The sequence below is a fragment of the Vidua chalybeata genome, chromosome Z (genome assembly GCF_026979565.1).
Source record: "Vidua chalybeata isolate OUT-0048 chromosome Z, bVidCha1 merged haplotype, whole genome shotgun sequence".
In the NCBI taxonomy this organism is placed as follows: Eukaryota; Metazoa; Chordata; class Aves; order Passeriformes; family Viduidae; genus Vidua; species Vidua chalybeata.
The window spans coordinates 17,657,152-17,679,120 of record NC_071570.1 but is presented as its reverse complement, the minus strand read 5'-3'; the positions used below and the strand labels follow the sequence as shown (position 1 = coordinate 17,679,120).

Sequence of the window (21,969 nt, the reverse complement as noted above, 5' to 3'; positions counted from 1 at the left end):
CCGGGAAGGCTGCTGAGGCGAGACCGAGGTCCGCGCAGGGCAGGGAGGACGGAGAATACCCACGCCCGCGACCGGGACCGACGCGGCGGGGGGCGGGTGCCCATCCCGGGGGTGTCCACGCCGGACGAGCGCTCGGTCCGCGCGTGTGCGAGCGCTGCCTGCCACAGGCGGGGGCGGGCGGGGGTGTGGGGCGCGGGTCCCCGGGCCGGCGGCCTTGCGGCGGCGGCGCTGCGGCGGCTCCGGGAGCCCCGCGGCGGCCACTGCCGGCGCACCTGCGGGGCGGGGGCGGTCGGAGGCGGCGCGTCCCGCCCTGACGTCACGGCGCTCCCGCACCGCCGCCGCCGTCTGACAGCCTCCGCCGGGCGCGGGTGCGGTGCGGGCAGGCAGAGCGCCCCGGCTGCTCGGCTCGGCTCGGCTCGGCTCGGCTCGGCTCCGCTCCGCTCCGCTCCGCTGCTGCGCGCTGCCCTCGCCATGTCGGTGGCCGGGCTGAAGAAGCAGTTCCACAAAGCCACGCAGGTACTGAGCCCTTTCCTCGCCCGTGGAGCGCGCTCGGCTGCGGCCAGCGTGTGCGTGGGTATGCACGGGTGTGCGCCGTGCGGGGTCGTGCGCGGGTCTCCATTCGAGTGAGTGCAGGGTGAGTGGGTTTGCGCGGATGCTGTGCTCGGTCGTGCGTGATGAGCGAGCGTGCGAGGGGCCGTGTGTCTGGCCGGGTGTGCGCGGTGCGCGCAGGGATGTGCGCGGTGCGAGAATGTGCACGAAGGGTGGTGGGTCTATAGGGGTGTCCATCTGCGGAGGGCCGGGGCTTCCCGGGCCGCCGCGCCTCCCCCCATTCGTCTCCGGCCGCCTTGCGGCAGCGGGCAGGGGCTCCTGGGGTGCGGGAGTAGCTCCTGGGCTGACCTGACCTCCGCGCTCGGAGTCCGCGGGGCAGTTGCTGCAGCAAATATCCGCCGTGGGCTCAGACCTTCCCTACCGAGGTCTGTGCACCTTATTTCCATAGGCGTTGTTTGTTTTAGCCTGACTTTGGGAAAACAGCAATAAACATGACCTTTTTGTTTCGTGGGTGTAAACCACATCTGAAATCTGAGTAATGAGGGTTGGTTCTGTTGCTTTAGGCATGGAGTAATATTGCAGGAAGGTCAGGGTGAGTGTTTCACCAGTAGTTGAGTTGTTTCATAATACAAAATTTGTGTGTTACAGTCCGCAAGTCAATTTCTGACTTAGTGTGCTTTGGGGCCAAATCTAAAAATCTAATCTAAAATGGTTTCATAGAAGTCAGAGGAATTGATTTAGATCTAGAGAGTTGACACCAAAACCCATGCAGTGTGGGTGGGATTTTTTTTTTGTGGTTTGGGGGTTTGTTGGTTGGTTGGTTGTGTGTTTGCTGTTTTGTTTTATTTGGGTTGTTTTGTTTGTAACTGAATACAAAATCTCCAGTTATTTCTATTGCTTGCCATTGCAGGCATCTTCAGCCAGGAGTCTTGGTCACTGCAAGCAATCTGTAGGTCCAGGCACACGAGATACATTCATTCAGCTGTTAGACTTTTCAACATGCATCTCATCTTTTGGGCACTATGGGGAAATATTCCCTGAAAAAAATGATCCCAAATACAAATATTTGTCCAAATCCTGATTTTCCATACTTTGTAGTTACAACAGTACACATTATAACTCTGAATGCAATGGTTTTATACCAAGTCCTGCATGGGTGCATGAAGGCATTGAATAACACTGTGTCTCACCTTTCATGCCACATTGTGCTGCATCATTGGCAAAATAAGCCTTGCAAGAAAACGGCTGCATTCAAAACAGATGCCATAAGGAGCAGGTAAGGGTGCCTGAGCCCATCCAGCAGTGCCCATCTGCTGCTCCTTACTTTGTTGTTTCTTCCCCTGCTGCCTATGGTGCTATGAGCAGTCTAGGAATCATCATTATGGCAATGAGTTCTGGTACTGAAAATAAGAATTTCAGTGTCTGTGGTATCCATGTTTAAGAAGGAGACAAGCTGAAGTTCACTTTTTAGTACTAGAAATCTCAGTTCTCCATTATTGTAAGCTAATAAGGATGCATCTGCAGTAGCAGAGGTAAACATCTTTTTTTTGAGGGAACATGGTGTGAAAGATCTGTGCATGCTGATTTGTCCTTCAGATGACACTCTCACACTGATTGTCAGCAGTACTGCCATTCAGAAGGAAGGAAGAGTTTTAGCTGTCTGGAATCAAAATATTTAAATCTCTGATGCCAGATTTAGCAGTCTGACATCTGATGACCCAGGGATTTTTGGCCCCAGCCTTGACTTTCACAGTTTGTTTTCATGGAAGCCATGAACACATTCATATATGAGAATGACTCACAAGTATGTTGAAGAGTGATCTGCTTATTGGCTTGTTTGCATTATGAGTGAGAAATCTGCGACACAGTTGTGCTGACCTCGCTCCAGGGAGTAATCATTCTGACTAGTGGTTAAACACCACGTGAAATACAGATTGACATTGCTGGCATGAATGAAGCTTTCCAGATAGGACCATACAAATAGGAAGTTTTTAAAAAATCTGAATTATTGATTTGGTTCTTATTCATGTTTACTTATATGATGTGCTATTTTAATAGAGTCCTAAGTCATATCAAGGGCACATCTGGATTGTTTTATACAATGTAAACATTTTATTTAATTTAATTTCATTTCTTGTTTTCTGACTTGTGAAATGTCAAACTAACCTACATGAAGTACTGGCAGTTTAGCAGCCGTGCTGAAAACTTAATGCTTGTCAACTTTCATGGACCAACTAGAACAGCAGTGAGACATTGAAGAGCAGGATACTTTGCACCTTCTGGAATCAGTCGAGAGTTCACCCTTTTGCCTTTCAGAAAAACTAATGGGTTTACCTATGTGCAGTATATAAATAAAGTTTAGAGAAAACTTCCTGAGTTTGTAAAAGCAGGGTGAGTCTGGAGGTCCTGACATTAATACAGAATTGCATTAATACAGATGTTAGACTGACCAGTATGGAACAGGTTAGGTTGTTCATTTACTTCTAATATCCACAGAGCAGCTAAGGAGAAATAACCCCATTTGAATGTAAACATGCTGCTGCAGATCTATCATGCATCCTGCAGCTAGGAAGATCTAAAGTGTGTTTTTCCAGAAATGGGCAACAAAGTGCTCTGCCACCAAATGGTCCCTTTTTCTTTAGGGATGCAGACTCGTTCACCAGTAGTGTTATGCCAGTGTGACTGACAGAATATTGCTTCCTCCACGTTTCTGTACAATTATAAAACTACCACAATCACTTTGGGTGATACAGATTTGACAGTCTGGGGCATTTAAACAGAGTTGTTTTAAAATAGTGTGAGCTTTGTTTCCACATGACTGCATTCATTGCATAATATGGCTCTTGTGAGGCGCACTCAAAACTAAGCTTTCAGAAAGTAATATTTTCATAGGGTAAGAGATTAACAAAAATTCTGGGAATGGTCGCATCTGATGTTCCATTTGAAACAACTGAATAAATGTGACTGACATTTTAAAAAGCAGTATGAATGTGGTGATTTGAACCAAAAGCCAGTAATGTGGTTTATTTTCTACTACTGTATTCTGCTTTCATAGTTAAATTTGTCTCAACACTTAAGACCAAATTAACCAGTTTATACAGTTCTGTAGAGAAAAATGTTTGACATTGAAAGAAACATCTGAACATCTGAAGAAATCACTTCCGCTCCACTCATCATTAAAGGGCTTTTTAGATGCTCTTTAGGTGGAAAGTACTATGCTTCTGTCTTTAACAAGGTAACCTGTGAATGGTGCAGTAAGAGAATGACTCTGCTGGTTAATAACAAGCAAATGAGACTCCTGCCAAGCTATGCTGTTGTCCACAAAATTCTGTGGTCTTCCTAGGGATTCTGTGCTAATTCAGAGCCTGTCTACACAGGTTCTCTTGTGAAAAAGAGAGTATTTGGGTTCACCTGCCAGAATGTTTTTTTAATTCCTTGGTCAGAAGTATGTAAAATGGTTTTCTCTGTAATGTATGATGCAGTCCACTTACTAAACAAACTGCATCTAACCAATTTTTACTGTTCTCTGTTGATATTAATATTTTTCTTAATCTCTCACACGCTCTATTCATAACACGTTCCTGTCTGTCCTGCAGTGTTGCTGTTGGGAGTTGTTTTTGCTTTTCCAGTGACAGGACATTACCTGTCTTTTCCAGCTGACTGTGCTTGAAGCTGGACTCACAGTGGGTCTGCTTTTCTCCTTCCATGTTTCCTCACATGTAAAGGCACGTGTGGGAGTTGGTCTGGAAAGCTGGGCAGCGTTATATTTTTTTTAGCACAAATGCTGAACCAAGTGTTGCTTATGTGGAACTTAATGAGCTCCCTTCTCATGTGGTGTGGAAACTTGTGAGCAGTCTGAGGAAAGCAGAAGGAGTCATTTGCAGGGTGGTGTGGCTCTGAGGACAGAGCCCAAACAGGCTGCTAGAAACCTCTGCCTGAGAGGCATGCACCAATGGCAGTCTGCTGGTTTCTCTCAGTGTGGAGCGCTACCTTTTGAGATGAAGGAAAGAGAGCAAAATTTTGATCTGGAATAAAGACTATTTTTAGAAAACAATACTTATTTAACTGCAGATGGGATTATTTCCACAGCAGGTAGGGAAATTCCTTCTGTTTGTGCACTCTAGCTTGATTGCCAGATTCATTATTCACATTTGGCATCATTCCCATGCGTCCTTTTATTGATATTATGTAATTGAAAGGGTGAAAAATTGACTTTAATCTAAATTGCTCTTTAGTTAGATACTGTGTAACCCTTCTGAGCTGTTGATAGCTTAAACAGTCTGCACCAGTTTCAAACACTGTTTCTAAATCAGATTGGAGGAATTGCTGCTTTTTGTACTAAAAAGATCATGGCTTTTTTTCTTTTTTAAGATTTCTCAAACATCTATTACTGTAGTAACTTTCCAAGTGACGGATACAGTTTCCATTTTTATCTATGTATGTAAAAGCTGGACCACTAAATTACACCCATCTCTAAGTTTTCTCTCAGTGATGTCTGGAGGCAAAGAAAACCCATGGATGCTGTGCTGAAAACACAACATACACCAGATTTTTGTTTCATATCTTGACTTCCATCTTGACTGGAATTATAACATAGCAAGGAAGAACTGGATGCTCTTGGTCACTCATGCAAAACTGTCTTTGAATTTTAAATGTGTCCTCATGACTAGCATATTGATAGCATGCTGCATAAAAGTGCTGGAGCAGCATAACCAATTTTAATTGAAGAAGATTTTGCAGAGGTTACTGCGCAGAAAATTCAGTAGCTTTATGTAGCTCCTAATTGCTAAAAGGGAGGTGCTAGGTTGGTCTGATGTATTTCTTGTGAAGGATGGAGGCTTGAGGAGCTTGAACATTGACTGTCATGACCTAGTATTGTACCAGTGAAATCTTTGGCTTTTAAAAGCTTGACAAGAAGGACGGAGTTGAAAATCTGCTTCGTGGGCCCCAAGGAGCTGCTGCCACTTTGCCACTCTGTGAATACATGTGAAGAGAAACTGTATGGACATCATTTAGTGGGAAGTACCCTGATGAAGCAGACTCATGGCCCTCTTACCAGTCAAAGTCTGTGGTATGTTCAGGGAGAGCCAAAACATCCTCCAAACCTCTTATCTTAGAACTAAAAGGTCTTCCTTCTGCTGCTTTTCAGAAACTTCTATGACTCTGATTCTCAATTTATTCTCAGGCAGTGGTCCCTGATGGACAATGGTGGTGCTTATCATTTTCTTAAGTATATGTAGATAATCAGACAAAAGAAAATTGAGCTACAGCATGGTATTATTGCAAAGATGTTTCCCACAACACAATTACCTTGCTTTCACCACTTATCTAATCCTACACTTAATCTTGGAGACAAAATAGTAGCATTTTTATAATCTGAGGTTATAGCACATCACAGGAATCCATCCAATCTGTCATAGAAGTGCTAGGAGTTTAATTATTTTCTTTCTTCCCAAAGCAGAGAAAAAATAGAGAGATTGCTATTTACTGTGCTTACATTTTTAATAAGATTTCCCTTTATGGAAGCTCTACAGACCTGTATGGTAGAAAATTGAAAATTAGAAGTGGTTGTTTTAAGTTCAGCATATTTTCAATTTGTCTGTAGATGGAAATCACTGTGATGGACCTGGACAGAATGATTTGTGGGTATGTAGTTGCACTTGATGTAATGGTGATGATGTTCTTGTGTCTGTGATGGAGGACATATCTTTATAAATAAACATATTTCAGGTTTTTTTTACTCTATAGACTGAAAATTGACTGACGTAGTTGTTGCAGCATCATATGGTTCATACTGAGTGCAGCAGTTTACACTCACCTTCTTTGCCCATCATCATTTCTCCACAGAAAAGGAGTGTTATTTGATCCCAGCAAAGGGGTGCTGCTGAGGCAGCAGCGGTGTAACCTTGTGGTTTGGTGTGATGCCAGAGGACCTTCTGAAAGAACAAGAAATTCAACCACTCATTTGGCTATTGCACCTCTTACTGGAGGAGAATTGAAGAATTAAATTCATATCTGTTTCAGAGTAGATAGGTGCCACTAGCTGGGATCCTTGTCAGCATTGATGTGATTTTCATCAGGCTGTGTTTTGGTCTTGTGTTCCTTGGATTTGTTATCACTGCCCAAAGGGGTTGCTATGCTGATTCCTTTGTAAGCAGAAATTCTAAAAGACAGAAAATAATATTGGCTTTTTCTGCCTTTACCTCCACAATTCTATGGCAGCAGAACACTTCACACTGTTAAAGTGTTTTTATTCCCCTCTACCTCCATAATATTTTTTGTGGATTTCAGTTTGATATTTTTAATAATCTGTGCTATTTATACATCAATTGTTAATCTTTTTGATTGCCTAATTTCCAATTTCTGTTGGCTGCAAAAGGTCTTTAGGTGTGAAAAGAGTTTATCTAAACATTTTGATATAGAGCTTGTTTTTCACCTTTGTGTTATGAAATTCAGTGATTGTTGTGCAGAAACACTGGAGATACTGTTTATCTTTCAATTTAAAGTGCCATTAAACACTAGACATCACTTTTGTTCTGCGTCTTTGGGAAAGAGTGAAACTACAATGAGACAGGGTGGAAGGAGAACAAGTTTCATTAGAGATAAAAACTGGGTTTTTTTTTCTCTAGAAAGAAAATTTTCCTGCAAATGTTCATTTAGTCTTTTATGACTTTCAGTAGACTAACAGGATTTGCTCTTTTAATCAACACTTAGACAGATAGATATTATTGCTGAGTACTTTTCCAATCTGTACACTTTTCAGCTTTAAGGTCTGTGCCAGAAATTCCTTTTCATGCAAAATCAATCTAGATGCAGAAAACCAATTAATAATTCATAAGGTATAAATGTCAAAAATAAATGGTGTTTGCCTTTCCAGATGAGTCATTTAGAGCTTGTCTGCCTTGGAGAGTTACGGCATCGTAATCTAAGGGCTGAATTGGAAATGCTGCAGTTTTACAAGTATGACTCTGCAATGGGTGGTTTCTTTCTGCTTGTAGAAGAATAGCTTTTCAACTTAACTAGTTCTTTTTTTTTTTGAAAAGGGAGTTGAGGGAATCAGACTGAGACCTATCCTTCCACTATAGTGAAGGTGTTTGCACAGACCTGGCTAAGGCATTAGAGATGAAAAGCTAGTGTATTTTTCTCTACTAATTCACCATATTATTTTTGTTTTCTCTGGGAATTTTATCTTTGTCATCCAAACACAGTTAGCTAAAACAGTGTTTTGCTTCAGTTGAAGCAGAAGGTGGTTTCAGTACTTAGGAGCGGGTCCTAATTGAGTCTTCTGTTGGTTGCTTCATCCCATTTCTTGCACTGGTCAGGAATGGATGAAATTTGGTTTTCTTTTCTACTGTTATGAAAGGAATTAAAAACTTTTAAAACAGCGCTGAGGCATGAAGAATGTTCCAACCAAATGCAAACATTTTTAGGAATCAGAATGTTTGAATGTGGAAATGTGTCTTGATGTGCAGAATACCACACGTCCACATTTACTGACTAGACTCCATCATCCAAGGAGACTTTCACTAGTATTAACAAATGGAAGTTTGTCTTTCAGAAAGAGTGGTTGGATCTTATGTTATTCTTTGCAATTGAGGTTTGGGGTTTAAATATGCACATAGTATTCTGAGGTTGTCAGGGAATCTTCCTTTCTCAAAAATTGCTGAAAAACATATTGCCAAATATGAGGCAAATTCACCCCTGTCAGAAGTGGATATGACTGTCTCAAGCAGTAAACATAATGTGCCTTTCTTCTACGCCTTTCTTCTTCTAGTGCCATAATTATAAACCAGTAAAATACAAATTTTTGAAGCATGGGAAGATGTAATTGCTTAGGTAAATTATATAAAGCTTTAGCTTTTGAATGCAGAAAAGTATTTTTTCCTCTATCATACTCTTTCTGTTTTGTTTCACCTATGTAAGCTGCTGCAAAAAAAGGCATATAGGAGCAAAGTTAAGCTTTGCATGGTAGGAATGAGATTTTGTTACTAGAGGGAGTAAGAGCCAAAAATATATAGAACATCAAAACACATAAAATATCAAAAGGTAAATAACTGTTTTGTTTTGTTTTGTTTTACAATATTGTCATTCAAAATATGTAACTCAGGGTGGTTTTGGACCTGTGACTTTTCAAAGGCCTGAACTGGCATGTTTTAGGAGGCTGCACTTTTATGGCCAAAAATCTGTAGCACTTGAAATAGAATAACAAAAGCTCTACAGCTTCTGGAAAGCTGTTTTTTTATTTAACAGTAGACTTGGGTGGCAGTAAAATACTAGAAAGGAAGATTGGTGAGGATGAAAGACTGGAGAGGTCCACAACAGGAATCCTTGAAAACTGAGCAGAGGTAAACTGCTCTGCTATGTACGGGTGGGTGACTGACTAGAGGGAGAAGGAATGGCAGATGTTTGTGAATGAAGCTAGCACTTGCTGTTTCCTGCTTCATTAGCCTGCTATTTTCAGGATTCCAGTTCCTGATCTGGACACAGTGATAATGTGTGTTGTTCCAGCCCAGGAGCAAAGACAACTGTCCCAAAACACATACAGCTTAAGTATTACCAATAGGTTAACAAGGTCAGCATGAATTTAATGGGGTCCATCAGTATAGGTGGAATCAAATGTGACTAATGAGGGAAAAAGCCAACATTGTTTCTAGGATGACAACCCCAGCTGTTGCAGATTTCCTGTCTCACAGGGAGAAAGAATAAGGAAAAGCCAATACTCCTTTGCTGCTCTGATTTCAGGATAGTCTTTTAACAAGAACTGTTTGACAGCCTCTGAAAAATAAGCTTTCCATGACTTAGTGCTTTTTCCTTTCCCTAGGGAAAGTTTGCTGTTCTGAGGAGACTGACAGAGCCTTTATATTTTGTGTGTGGAAAGTTTCCCCAGCGCTGGCTGCCAAAGGTTCTGCTAGGTTTTGATCAGCCAAGTCCCTCCATCAAATTGGTGACTCATTCAAACATTCTGGTGAAGCTCAAAACCCTCCTAGGCAGAAACTGAGCTCTGGGCTAGTGTGTTCCTGGGGCTCCCTGCAGTGCTGTGCTGGGCTGGGGCCCAAGGTGCTCTCAGTGACTCAAAGTACCAGCTGGGCTGCAAAGGCAGAATGCAGTAATACGTACTGTCTATGCAGATGTATAGCTTTTTGAGATGAAAGGTAAGATTGTCCCAGTGCTTCTTCCTTCTCCATAACCATAAGGAGGGGGAAGACCCTTGTACTTTAACGTAAAAAAGCATTGCTGCAGACTCTTAAGATGGGTTTCAGTATATCTGCAGAAAAGGAGCTGTCCTTCTCTGTGCTGTTCAGTGCATGTCTTAAGTGACTAAACCACATATGATCTGGTTTTCAGAAGAACATATGTCTCTGGACATGTGTGCAGTTGTGGCTCTTGACGTCTAGAGAGTCTCGATGGCAGGAGCTGGGGTTTAGATGTCTTGTTTCTTGATGCTCAGCCTGAATGTAGTAGCCAGGAAAGGAGACAAGCATGCTTGGGTTGAGCTTCTGACTGGGGCCTAATGGTTCCAGTGCAGAATCTATTCTAATAATAAAAATATGTTCCTGAGGTAAAAGCAAATTGAAGTGTGAATGGACTTCTATTTGAAAATGTCTGCCAAACTATAGGAGAAAATTTACATGATGCCCAAGAGCAGGCCTTTCACTCATTTCTTTTGGGCTGATAGGATAATTGCTGATTTACCCCTCTCATCTTAAGAACAAGACAACTTCCTAAATTATATATTGAAAACAGCTATATGAGATTTCTAGGAACTTTTATAAAATGCAGGCAGTCTTCCTGAGCAGATTTGAAAGCTTCTCTAAAGACATACAGACACGGTGCTGTTATATCTTGCTCCTTGTAGAAGACTCTCTCTTTTCTTCCACAGCACATTGGAGCAAGAGAGATTTGAAAACTTAATGAAGCTGCAATAAAACAGCCTATTCTAGTTCCATATATTTTTCATTTCTGTTTGCAGATTAATTACATGTGTGCTCAGGGTAACTTCTTGTCCTACAAACAGATTGACTGCTGTAGACTTCCTTTTCCCTGATTTCCTCCTGATATTTCTTTAAAAACTTTGGAAAGTATTGTTACAGTAAATTGCATTTCACTTAAATGCTATATTAATTTTCTTGCAGTAAAATTAAAGTTGGGAAGGTAAATTAAGCAGCTGAGTGAGAAGCCATGGATGTCAAATGAGCTGTTTGTTAAGGAATGAAGACCAGTTCAGGAGTATAAGTGACAGCCTTGTGGATGGCTGAGCCAGAAGGCTCAGGAATAGAAACTCTGAAGTCCTTTGAAGCATGTGATGGAGTAGATAGCAGAGGCTACAGTAAATGGGAGAGTGGAATCAGATGTTTTCTTTCTGTGCTGTGTTTTAGCAATTAACACTACATTGAAGACTTAAGAGAATGTGAATTTTTTTCCCCCTATTCTCTATTGTAACATCATGTATGTAGTCATGATATCACACCACACCATGGCTGTATCACTATCAGAAGTCATCAGGTGTCTGGTATGTCCATTTCCTGGCCTAAAGTCCCCACTGTTGCCCTTGAAAGTGACTGAGTTTGTGGTTATAGGTTTAAGATGTGAACTACTGAGGCTTTAGAAGCATTAATAAGCATGGACGAGATAATGCCAACTTGCTCCTTAGTATTCCCAGGTGAGAGATGAGAGTGCTTTAAATGCTGTTGCCCTGTTTTTGCTTTCATGGTCTTGCATTTGAGGTTACTTCCTCTACATGGAAGAAGAAAGTAGTAGTCATTTCTGGTGCCTATGCTAAGCTACAGGAAGACTTGAGAAAAAGGTATAGGAATTCTGTCCTATCATATCACAGAGAAACCTAAGTCTGACAGAAAAGCCCAGCGAAAAGTGGAAGTGGCAGGGGGAAAAGAAAAATTAAAGTATGTTTACAGGTACTTAGTCTCCTGCCACAACTCGCCTGAGCCAACAAGAAAAGCTCTGCAGTGCCCTCTTCTGCAACCATTCCTTTTTCCACATCTCTGCTGTAAAGTGACCAGGGGGGCAGGAAAAGTGTGTTTTGCTCTTTTTCTGTGCCATCCTTTGATATCTGAGGAATTTCTGGTAGGGTTTGTGGGCCTAGTTTCCTCTGCAGCAGGTAAGGTGATCAAGAAGCTGAGACTTAAGCAATTTATTTATTTTTTTCTATTATTGTGAGTCCTTGGCTCTACTGAAATAATGTATTTGGTTAGCAGGCTGGAAATGTTGGGTTTTGTTTTGATACCTTATTTGTTTTTAAACAGCAAGAGTCCTGGCATTAACTATTGCTCTAAATTATAAAACAATGTAGTGTAGGTCTTAATTCTTTAATGTTATATTTTAAAAGGTGTATAAATCAGTTAAGGAAAGCAAAAAGCATTTATGTATTATCACAGGTTTTGCAAGCAAGCAGTGCATAATCAAGATTTACAAAAATTTTCCCACTGTTTTGTTTCCAAAGGAGACTTGATACAAATGTACAATGGAGGTGACCTTGTTCTTAGTATGAGACATTCACTAATGCATGTGGTATATGCCTTTACTCAGCAGCAAGAAAACATTCTGGGTATTTTTGCTCATTTATCTTAAGCATTCAGAAATAATTTTTAACCAAGCTTTTAGCAGCATATGATCCCAAACATTAAGGAGACATTACAGAATCCAGGTGTTTTAAAATTAGTTATGCAAGAGCAAAGCCTAGGGTTTTGTTGTAACTACATGGTTGTAAGACTTAAGAGTTTTGAGGGGGAAACAACACATAACAGCGGACAAATGACAGACACTGCAAAGAAGCATCAGTAATTCCTCTGAGCCATTTTGTCTTCTTAAAGTTTACCTCCTTTGAGGGCTGTTGCAGTTTAAAATGTGTTCCAGATCTTTGACAGTGTGTGATTGTGCCCCTCGCTCTTGCTTTCTTTCAGACAGGGTGATGTAGCAGCTGACCTGAACTTCTGAGGCAGTGTCTATATAGGAAAGGCAGACAGTGCAAAAAGCTTGTGAAAATTACAGGAAATATTCCAGTTCCAGATGGATTTTTCTATATCATGCAAATATTTAAAGTGGGTTTTTTTCAGACAGGTGTAAAGAGCTCTCTGTTCAGCTGATGAGTTGACTTGAGTTTTAAATTTAGTAAATTGATTGGCTACTACTAACTTCCTTTGCAAGCAAGGGGGTGGGTAGATGCAAGAAGAAAAGTAACATTGTCCACACAGAAATCATGTAGATTTATGGACCAAGAGGGCTGTATTTTAAGAAATTGTGTAATAATTAACAGATGTGGCAGAGCAGGTTTCTTTACCTTCATCTCATTTTAAAGAGCTTGGTTGTATTTTCTGAGGCACAGAAAATATGGGACTTTAAGGACACCAGGATGGAACTCCTGAAACACTCCATATTATCTCTGGTGGTCTTGGTAGCACCACTGATTTGCCATCTAGGAGTGTCATCTTCAGGAAATCAGGGTACTGGGTACCCTGCTGCAGCACTGATTATTCACATCTCCAAGGTCTAAATAATGCAAACCAGGAGGCTGGTGAGGAACCACTTCTGTGCTCCATCATGAGTTTTGATGTTGGCTGTAGCTGGCCTAAGTGAAGGATCCTTAACTACTTTCTTTCTGTGCACCCAGACATAAGCTAGGCAGTAGATACTTGTAGTAACCAAGGGATCTGCACTGGCAGTGCAAGCTTTGCTCAGAATTCCTCTCCCTGCTTTGCATCACTTTTGTTTCGCCAGTGTGCAGAAGTTGTGACAGTGGAAAAGCAGCTGGAAACTCATGAGGAAACTGTGAATTCATGATCTCTGGGTATGCCAAATAGGGTAACTATTGTAAACGTGGCCCTGAAGGCAAATGTCTATTTATTCTGCTTTTTTTACTTTGTATTTCTTTGGATTTTCTGATCTGAGCCTTTGCTCTCATGCAGCCAGAACCCAATGACTAGAGTGGTGTATGATCTTGACTGATGCTGGTCTCACTGAAGATACATGCTGTGTATTTCTGACTTGCTAATTTACCCCAGTGTGCAGCGCTAGTGAGTAATGGTACTGACATACCTGTTTATTCTCAGTGGTTTGAAATATGTTGTTTTAAAACCTCGCTTTGCAGACAAAGACAGACCTGTGATTTCTCCTTGACATGACTGACAACTGTGGTTTTTCAGTTGACCAAGTAATAAGGGACTGGAAAATCTGATTAATTTAATCTACACTCAGTAGGCAAAGCTCATTGTAGAAACTTAAATATTTTAGGTGAGTGTGGGAAGACCCTGGATTCTGCATCCCTCTGAAGAGTCAAGAATATGATGCCTCCTGGCTTCTGGAGGCTTATCTTTCCAGATACTTCCAGTAAAGCAATGCACTTCATCAGAGCCACGTGCCATGAATTTTAATCACCTTCAAATTCTTTATTTGCACCTCAACCTTTTTTTGGTGTGTGGTAGGAGAAAGATGTATATTTATGCTACTTTTAAGGTCTTTAATTTCTTTGAAGAATTGAATATTTAAATGAAGATAATGTATTTGGAAAGGTAAATTTTCAGCACTGATAATGAGTTGATCATAATTCATCATATTTTTAAAATTTGGGCTGTTCAGCTGCACTTCCCAAAGTTCACACAAAAGCTTGATAAATTGTAATAAATATCATTTCTCATGAATAATACTTTAATCAATCAGGGAATTTATAGTTTTGTTAATATATATGGGTGAGAGCCATTCTATATTTCAACTGATTGGTGTACCCCCTATTTAATCATAGCTTTGCTCATGTCATTATATATCTGTCTGGTTCTGTAGAGTTATTGTGATCTCTGCAGTCTCACTTGGTAGGGGCATGTGCATGGCAAAACTTCCAAGACTGCACGGCTTTTTGAAGTTTTCAGAAAGCCCTCTGTTACAGAGAGCAGTTGTGTAAAGTGTGATAGTCTGGGTTTTTTTCCTTTAAATCTTCCTAAGGCAAATGTCTTCATTGGGGTACTTTACTGTCATGCTGCAGAAAGAATGCTTATCTGTACTTATGCAAGCAGTCTTTGTGAGTTCTCTGTTCCTTCTGTTTACTTTTGTTTCTAGGGCTGTTACAACTTTTCTTCCCGTAAGACCTAATGACATCACCGAGCAGCATTACAAGTGATCTTCATCCTTCAATATGAACTAACCAGTAACACAGAATTGTCCAAGGAGTAGACCACAATCTGAATAACCTGTGTTGTACTTTTTTGGTGGAGTGTTCAACAGAGTTGCACACAGCAAGGTCCAAGATCATGTATCTAAATAACAACACAGAGATTGTTTTGCCTTCAGACTGCTATAGCTGATGCTGCAAGTAACTGTAAAGATTGGTGTATCTCAGTGGAATCCTACAAATACACCCAGCCCTCTACCTGTGTCCTTGCTGCTGTGAGGACAAAACTAGACAGTGACAGACACCTTCTTTATACGCTTCCTTCAGACTGAACATATATATATATATATATATATATATATATATATATATATATATATATATATATATACGCATACTAACATGGTATGCACAGTTTTATATTTTGATTTCTTGAATGACATCATGAAAAGTAGCTGTCCCCCTGAGACTAACCCAGATCTGCCTGTGTTCAGATATCTTAGTATTTGTCTGCTTCTGGGGTGACGTGTATGTGGCAATTGCTCTTTCTCTCTTCTGGTCCTCACTCTCTCTCAGGAACTGTGAAGGTCTTAGGAGCCATATAAATACATTACTTTTACTTGCTTTTTACACAACAAATGTATTTGGATTTATAGCATTTCTTCTGTCCACATAACCTGAATTTTTTTCTGCTAATTTCACATATTCATTCTCTTTGGAAACACCTGTGAGTCAGTTTTTGCTTTTCTGCATTTGGAGATGAATCTGAAATTCTTGAATCCAATTAGAATCTCCCTGTAAACATGCAAGCCTTTGTCATTTCTTGTTCTTCTGGTTTACTTGTCCTTGTGGAACTAGCAGTGAAATTATTATGGAGCATCCCTATTCACATATCTTATATGATTATGTATCAAGCAGTCACAGCCATTAGGGAATGTAATACTCAGACAAAGGAGATAGGTAATTTTGTGTATATGTCCATATTATTTATGCATCAGCATAGGAGATATTTAGATATGCACACCCTACCCTGGTAATCTGAAGTTCCTCTTTAGGTGATGAAGTGGTACATCAGCGAAAATGACTAGCTATTGTTACCATCTAATCAGAGCAGAATATCTGAAAATGGTGCATCCATTGTATATATGTGTGCTGCAAACATAAACAAAAGGGAAGATGTGGATACTAGTAGAAAAGGGATCATCAAGGTTTTTGTAGCAATCTCAAGCTTCAGCATTCAAATCAAGGGATGAAAGTGCCTTCTGAGGTGATAATTAATATTTTATGTTTTGTATCCAAGTAGAAAATCATAGTAGTTTAATGAGACAAATAGTACTATTTCTACATATATAGTGTAATCAATTGTGAACATTTAAAAATCTTGCGGTGGGCCATTATTAGACTGAAAGACTGAATTAAAAGCATGATTTAAAAAAAATATACCAGACTAAGTTTGCATTGTTCTTGATTTGAAACTTTGTGTGTTCATGATTCCAATCCTTTCAAGAAGTGCAGGGCCTAAATGTTTATTTTAAAACTCTACAAAGTAGATATTTTCAAGTAAATTGTTTGCCTCCAAGTTCTGAAGCTTTTATGAAAACAGTAAATAAAATGGCAAGATTTCAAACTTTAAAAATCACGGATATTTCATAATCAAAATTAATTCCTCTGTAGACTAAGTGTAATATGTGGTCTTTTCTTCCCAGTGTTGGCATTGGGATAATGAGCTTCCCAGTAAGTGACATCAGCTGCTCTTTGTAAGTCTCTCTGAGGATCTTTCACCCCCTTGGTCACCTTCCTCTGGACATACTCCTTGAGCTCCCAGAACTGCACACAGAACTTGAGGTGAGGCTGCACCAGCACAAAGAGGGATAATCATTTCTCTTGCCCAGCTGGCAATGCTGTGCCTAACAGACCCCAGAACACAGTTGCCTTCCTGGCTGACAGGGCACTGCTGGTTCATATTCAACTTGCCATCAATCCAAACTCCCTCTTGTTTTTCCATGAAGCTGCTTTCCAGGTTCTTGTCCCCCAGCTTGTACGTGTAACCTGGATTACCTCATCACAGGTAGAAAATCCACCACTTGCTCTTGTTCAATTTCATGTAGCTGATGATTGTCCACCTCTCTAGTTTTATCCATGTCTCTGTAAGGCCTCTCCACCTCTGAGGAAGTTCACAGCTTTTCCTCTTTCGGTAACATCAGCAAAGTACTTAACATACTTTCAATTTCTGTGTCCAGATAATTTAAAATAAAAACATCAAAGAGCACTGGCCCTAAAACTGAGCCCCATGAAGCCCACTGGTGACTGTCTGCCAGCTTGATGTGACGTGATTTACTACCCATCAGTCAATTTCTCACCCAACATGTGATAGACTTTCCTAGCTGTGTGCTGGACATTTAGTCCAGCAGGCTACTGTGACAGACAGTATTAATCAAGCATAATGAATGCTTTCATTAAGTGCTGTACATCACATCCTCTCCATTATATAACATGTTTTAACTATTTATATTCACAACAGAGTGTGAAACTTCTTTAGCCAGTGCTTAAGACTGTTAAATAAAGTTTTCTAGAGTCCTCTATAAAATTTGCATTAAATCTCACCTCATCTAGTTCTACTCTGTGAATTGTTTTCCTATGTCTAGCACTGCAGAGATGACTCACCTGTGCTGGATGGTATCATGACCCCAATTAAGTAGTTTTATAAAAACAAAAGTATTGCATTTTTTTTTCTGCAGTGAGAGACAGCTGCAGATGCTCTGCTTGTAGGGTGTTGTTCAGCAACAGAGGGAAAGGGAGGCTCTAGCAAATGAAGGGTCACTATACCAATATGGAAATGTTAGCATGTGGCACTGATAAATAACTGTGATTGCTGTCTGAAAAACATGCTGGGATTAAAGCCATTATGAAGCTCTTACAAGTAAAATGAACTGTAGAAGAAGAAATCGCTTTCCTACTTCTGTGTGAATGGATTCTTTCAGCAGAGGTCTGGAGATCAAGAGTCAAGTCAGTTCCCAGCCAACACTTAGCTGTGTTAGGGCAAGTATGCAGTGTAGATCTGCCTGAATGGTGGGTGTGAAAAAGGAAGGACAGGAGTGTGGTCACATAGTGTTACACATGCTGGCCAAAGAGCCTGAAACAATAATGTGTTATGAGACCAGGCTGCAGGAGGCTGCTGAGAGCTATAATGTCAGCCTGTGTCGTGGGGATCAACACAGATCTTCAGGTTCTTGGAGGATGCTGGGCCTGGTCTTCAGGTACTGTTCAGTTAACAAAACAGGAGGCTTTCAGAAACATTCTGTTATGCTTTAAGATTTTCCACTTAGGTTTAAGGTTTTAATTTAAGGCTAGGAAGAAAGATACAACATTGAAGTAAGTAGAAACTTGTGAAATAGATATTTACACATAACGTATCTAAGATTTACGTATAGACATTTTCTTGAGCTTAATTAATTCCAACTACAGAAAACATGTGGATGTTTTAAGTTGCTAGTATCCTAATTTTTATTATTAATTTATTATAATGTATAATAGGACTTCTGTGTTACATAATTGGGCAAAGAAAATATATTATTTTTCTAACTCAAGTTCTGCACATTGAGTTTCTTTGAACTTGAATTCTTCAGTAAGTGGTTCTTAAACTACTTCAGATATGTTAAAGAATATTCAAAACCCAAATACTTTTAAAATTTGGTGAGGACATGAAATAATATATCCAGTAATGATGCTGTTGTGATTGTAATAGGAACAACTGTCTGTGCTTCTGACAGAAAAGGTAAGTGAAACGGAAAGGTTTATGACATCTTTCACTACTAAGTGATAATTGAATAATAATTAAAGCCTCATTATCTTGGGGTATATTTAAAGCACAGATATGTACGGGAGATTAAGTATGCTTTTTTATGTCTCTGTGAAATACAAGTTGACTGTTAAGTTCCTTATTCAGTGTTTCTGTTTCTGGTGGAGCCATTGGCTGATTTGTCCTCTAGAGATGGTTCTTGCTAATAACTAATCACATGATACAGGAGTAATGTTTTAACACCATCTGTAGAATGGAACAGATTGTATTCTTTTTGCTAAGAAATACAAATTTTCACAAAATTTTTGACAATTATTGATAAACTGCAACATTTATCAATGATATATAGAGGATGTAGAATAACGTCCATATGATAATTTGATTGGGGAGCAGAAGTTTCTGTTTATGTTTCAAGTAGTTTGTAAGCCAGTGTCTCACCGTTTTTTTGCTCTTCTTTCTTAAGCAACTTCAGTTTCCTAGAGTAGAAGAGGTAATTTATAAGTAAAAGGCTCTGAAAGCAAGAATGACTTCCAGTGACACAGCCTACCTGTGGGCAAGTAGGGGTGTATTGTTGTAATAAAAAAGAAGCTTACCTGCTGAAAAATTCTGTCTCTCCTTCCACATTGGTAAAGAGGACCGTATCATCTGGACCTTTGCCTGAAGTCATCATGCTGCTACCATCAGCAAAGTCAGTTTTGCATCAGATGTCCAAGTGAGGGACCCCCTCACCATTAGGGATGCAAGTGGCATCAGAATCATTGTTGGGAGAAAATAAGGAGATGGCTTAAAGGAGTATCACTCCGGAAGACACTTGTTGGGAGACAAACCAGGATAATGATGAGCACAACAGTGAGGATTAGTGGACAAGGTTGGTAAATGAAGCCTCCTTGGCATTTTAAACTAAATAATAGTATTTATTATCCTTCTCAGCACCTCGTGGGGAAGCTCTCTAGTTGTGCAAATATGAGAATTGGGCATTTAATTCTACTAAAAAAGAGATACTGAATAAGCCTTTCATGTAAATAACAGCTTTCTCATAGGAACAGAAAAAAGACCTCTTTAAAATTTGTGTTTCCATTCTAAGCTGACTAAAAGGGCAACACAAACATTATAGAGACAAATGCTAGGACTAAAAAATGCATTTTTTGAGTTCTTTTGAGGGAGGAAAAATGCTGATGCATTTCCAAATAGGGATGCAAATTTATAGGAATTTCTGACACGCCACAATAATCCCCTTAATGTTCACACAAGTAACTTTAGGAAATGGCAATAAACAATTAGTTAAGAAATAAGTAATGTGTGATAATTGCCAAATAGTTTTGACTGTACAGTCCAAATTATACTGATAACAATTGGTCTTTCAATAATAGTCTTGTTTTGTGTGATGAGAGTGCCTTTGTGACGTGATAATGGCTAAAGTTCTGACACATACCAGCCTTGAGACAGTCAGTGATACTCATTATCAAAATGTCACAGCACAGCTAAGTCACAGTGACTGTTGTACTGCATGTTTTACTCTGCAACAAGCCCAATCCAACCTAATTTGGTAAATTACTGTAAACTTCTTTTGAGTACTCTACAGAATCAAGCACTGTCAAAGGGGTTGTTCAAGGCTCCACTCTGTGGAGGAAAAAAATCTTCAGAGGAAATCTGAAGAAAGTAGATCTGGATGGGAGATTCAAGATAACTATATTTTGTAGGAATGGCTTGTATAATTAAGACATAAATGGAAATACTTTGCAGGGTATTTTAGATGTTCAACAGCATAAAAAAATAATGACTTTGTAATTGAACTACATGTAGCAAATTCCATTTGACATTTCATTCGTATTCAAAATACCTAATTCTCAGTGTGCATACTTGAGATTTAGGTAGTTACTATGCCAAGTAGAGGAATTATCAGTGAAGTAAAAGTTAAATGAGCTCTGATTTATTGCAGTCCAAAGGTAGAGGAACACTAAAAAAGGTCACCACATTTGTCACAGGAATTTTCAAATGAGACAATAAAATAAAGTACATTGATTTGTTGGCTTTATGGACAAGACTATAAACACATGAGATTTTCATTTTGAGCTTTGGCAATTGAGAAATCACCACCAAAGATATTCAGCAGAAAAGCCAATACTTACCTGAAAGGTCATCATTGTGGTAATGATCCCTGTCTGTGGGACATTTCAAGATCACATTTCTTCTAGGCTTCCCTAGAACATTGCTGATTTGAAAATTGAGTCTTCCACTGTTTTTTTCCTTTCTGCTTGCTTGTGCAGACATCAATGACATTGGAACAGTGATGCCTGTTCTGGCACTCCCATGAAATCTGTGGTTTCCAGAATAGAATGTGCTATGTGTTGGAGTATCACATTGCTCCCCTGTGGCCTCTCCTTCAAAGAAGTTTCACTTATTTTCAGCTCTTGCTTTTGTTTATTTCAGCAAAAGGAAAAGTTCTTGTGGAGAAGTTTTTCTTTAGTCTACTTTTGCCTTCCTTCCAGCAGATCATTATTTATTTTACTTTCCTTTTCCATTCAGATACATTTAAAATGTCCACTAAAAGAGGGACATTCAAGGAACTGCTGTCTTGTATTTCTCTGTTCTGTCTTTCCTTTGAACTCCCCTGACAGTACACATGAGGAGGCACTGAAAAAGTACTGATTAGCAGGAAACATCATGTGCTAAGAGAAGTCAGACTTTTTGAAAGTCGATCTAGACATAATAATGTTGCAACAGACTGGAGCTGACTACAAGAGTGGCAAGTGCTTTGAGCAGCTATGTGAATTGGGGCTCCCTGAGGGAAAGAGTGACATGGTCAGTGTTCAATATAATTTTCCATTCAAACCTCACGTTCTCGCAAAGGCATAGAAAGTTAATAACACTCTGCCGTTCAGACATGGAGTTTTCAGGATACAGAGAAAACATCTACAGGTCCTTGTCCTTGCTATTCCTTGACCTGCTTGGAAGCAGAAGTATTTGGGAATTTGCAGATAAACTGCAAGAAACGTATTTCAAAACCAGTGATTTTTCAAAAGGTATACACCTTTCCAGCAAGGTGTCACTAAAGTAAAAGGAGTTCTCTGCAATACTTTGCCTCTCTTTGCATTTCTGGCTATAAATGGATGAATATTTTGAAATGAAAATATCACTTCTTTCAGTGTTAAGCGGTCAATTAATTTTATATGCAACTAAATAGAAAGACTTACTACAGTCTCAGCCAGAAATCTTGGCTCTGACTGCTGCTTAAATGGCGATTACTGTTGTGGCTGACTGTTGGGTGACTAAATGAGGAACCTCCGTCACTAAAGGTGCAAGATGGTTTAGGTTAATCTTAGATCTGTAGGCTCCCTGTCTGGGTTTATTGCCAGTTTATATGATGGAGAGATAGAGGATAGGAAGGAGCCATTGCTATTGGAGCAGAGCTGATTCATTCTGTTCATCCCTTCAAAAAAAAAAAAAAAAAAGTACTCTTTATGGTTGGCTCAAGCTGGGATGCTCACAACAGAAAAAAAAAAAT

At 39.9% G+C, this 21,969-nt stretch overlaps 1 protein-coding gene across 1 annotated transcript in view; it reads left to right on the top strand.

Annotated features, from left to right (window-relative positions):
• Positions 1-392: 392 nt before the first annotated feature.
• SH3GL2 (SH3 domain containing GRB2 like 2, endophilin A1) overlaps positions 393-21,969 on the top strand; it is a 92,897-nt gene continuing 71,320 nt past the window's right edge. The window contains exon 1 of the mRNA XM_053932935.1: positions 393-516. Coding sequence (XP_053788910.1) covers positions 472-516 — 45 coding nt within the window. The 5' untranslated portion in view covers positions 393-471. The remainder of the gene's footprint in view (positions 517-21,969) is intronic.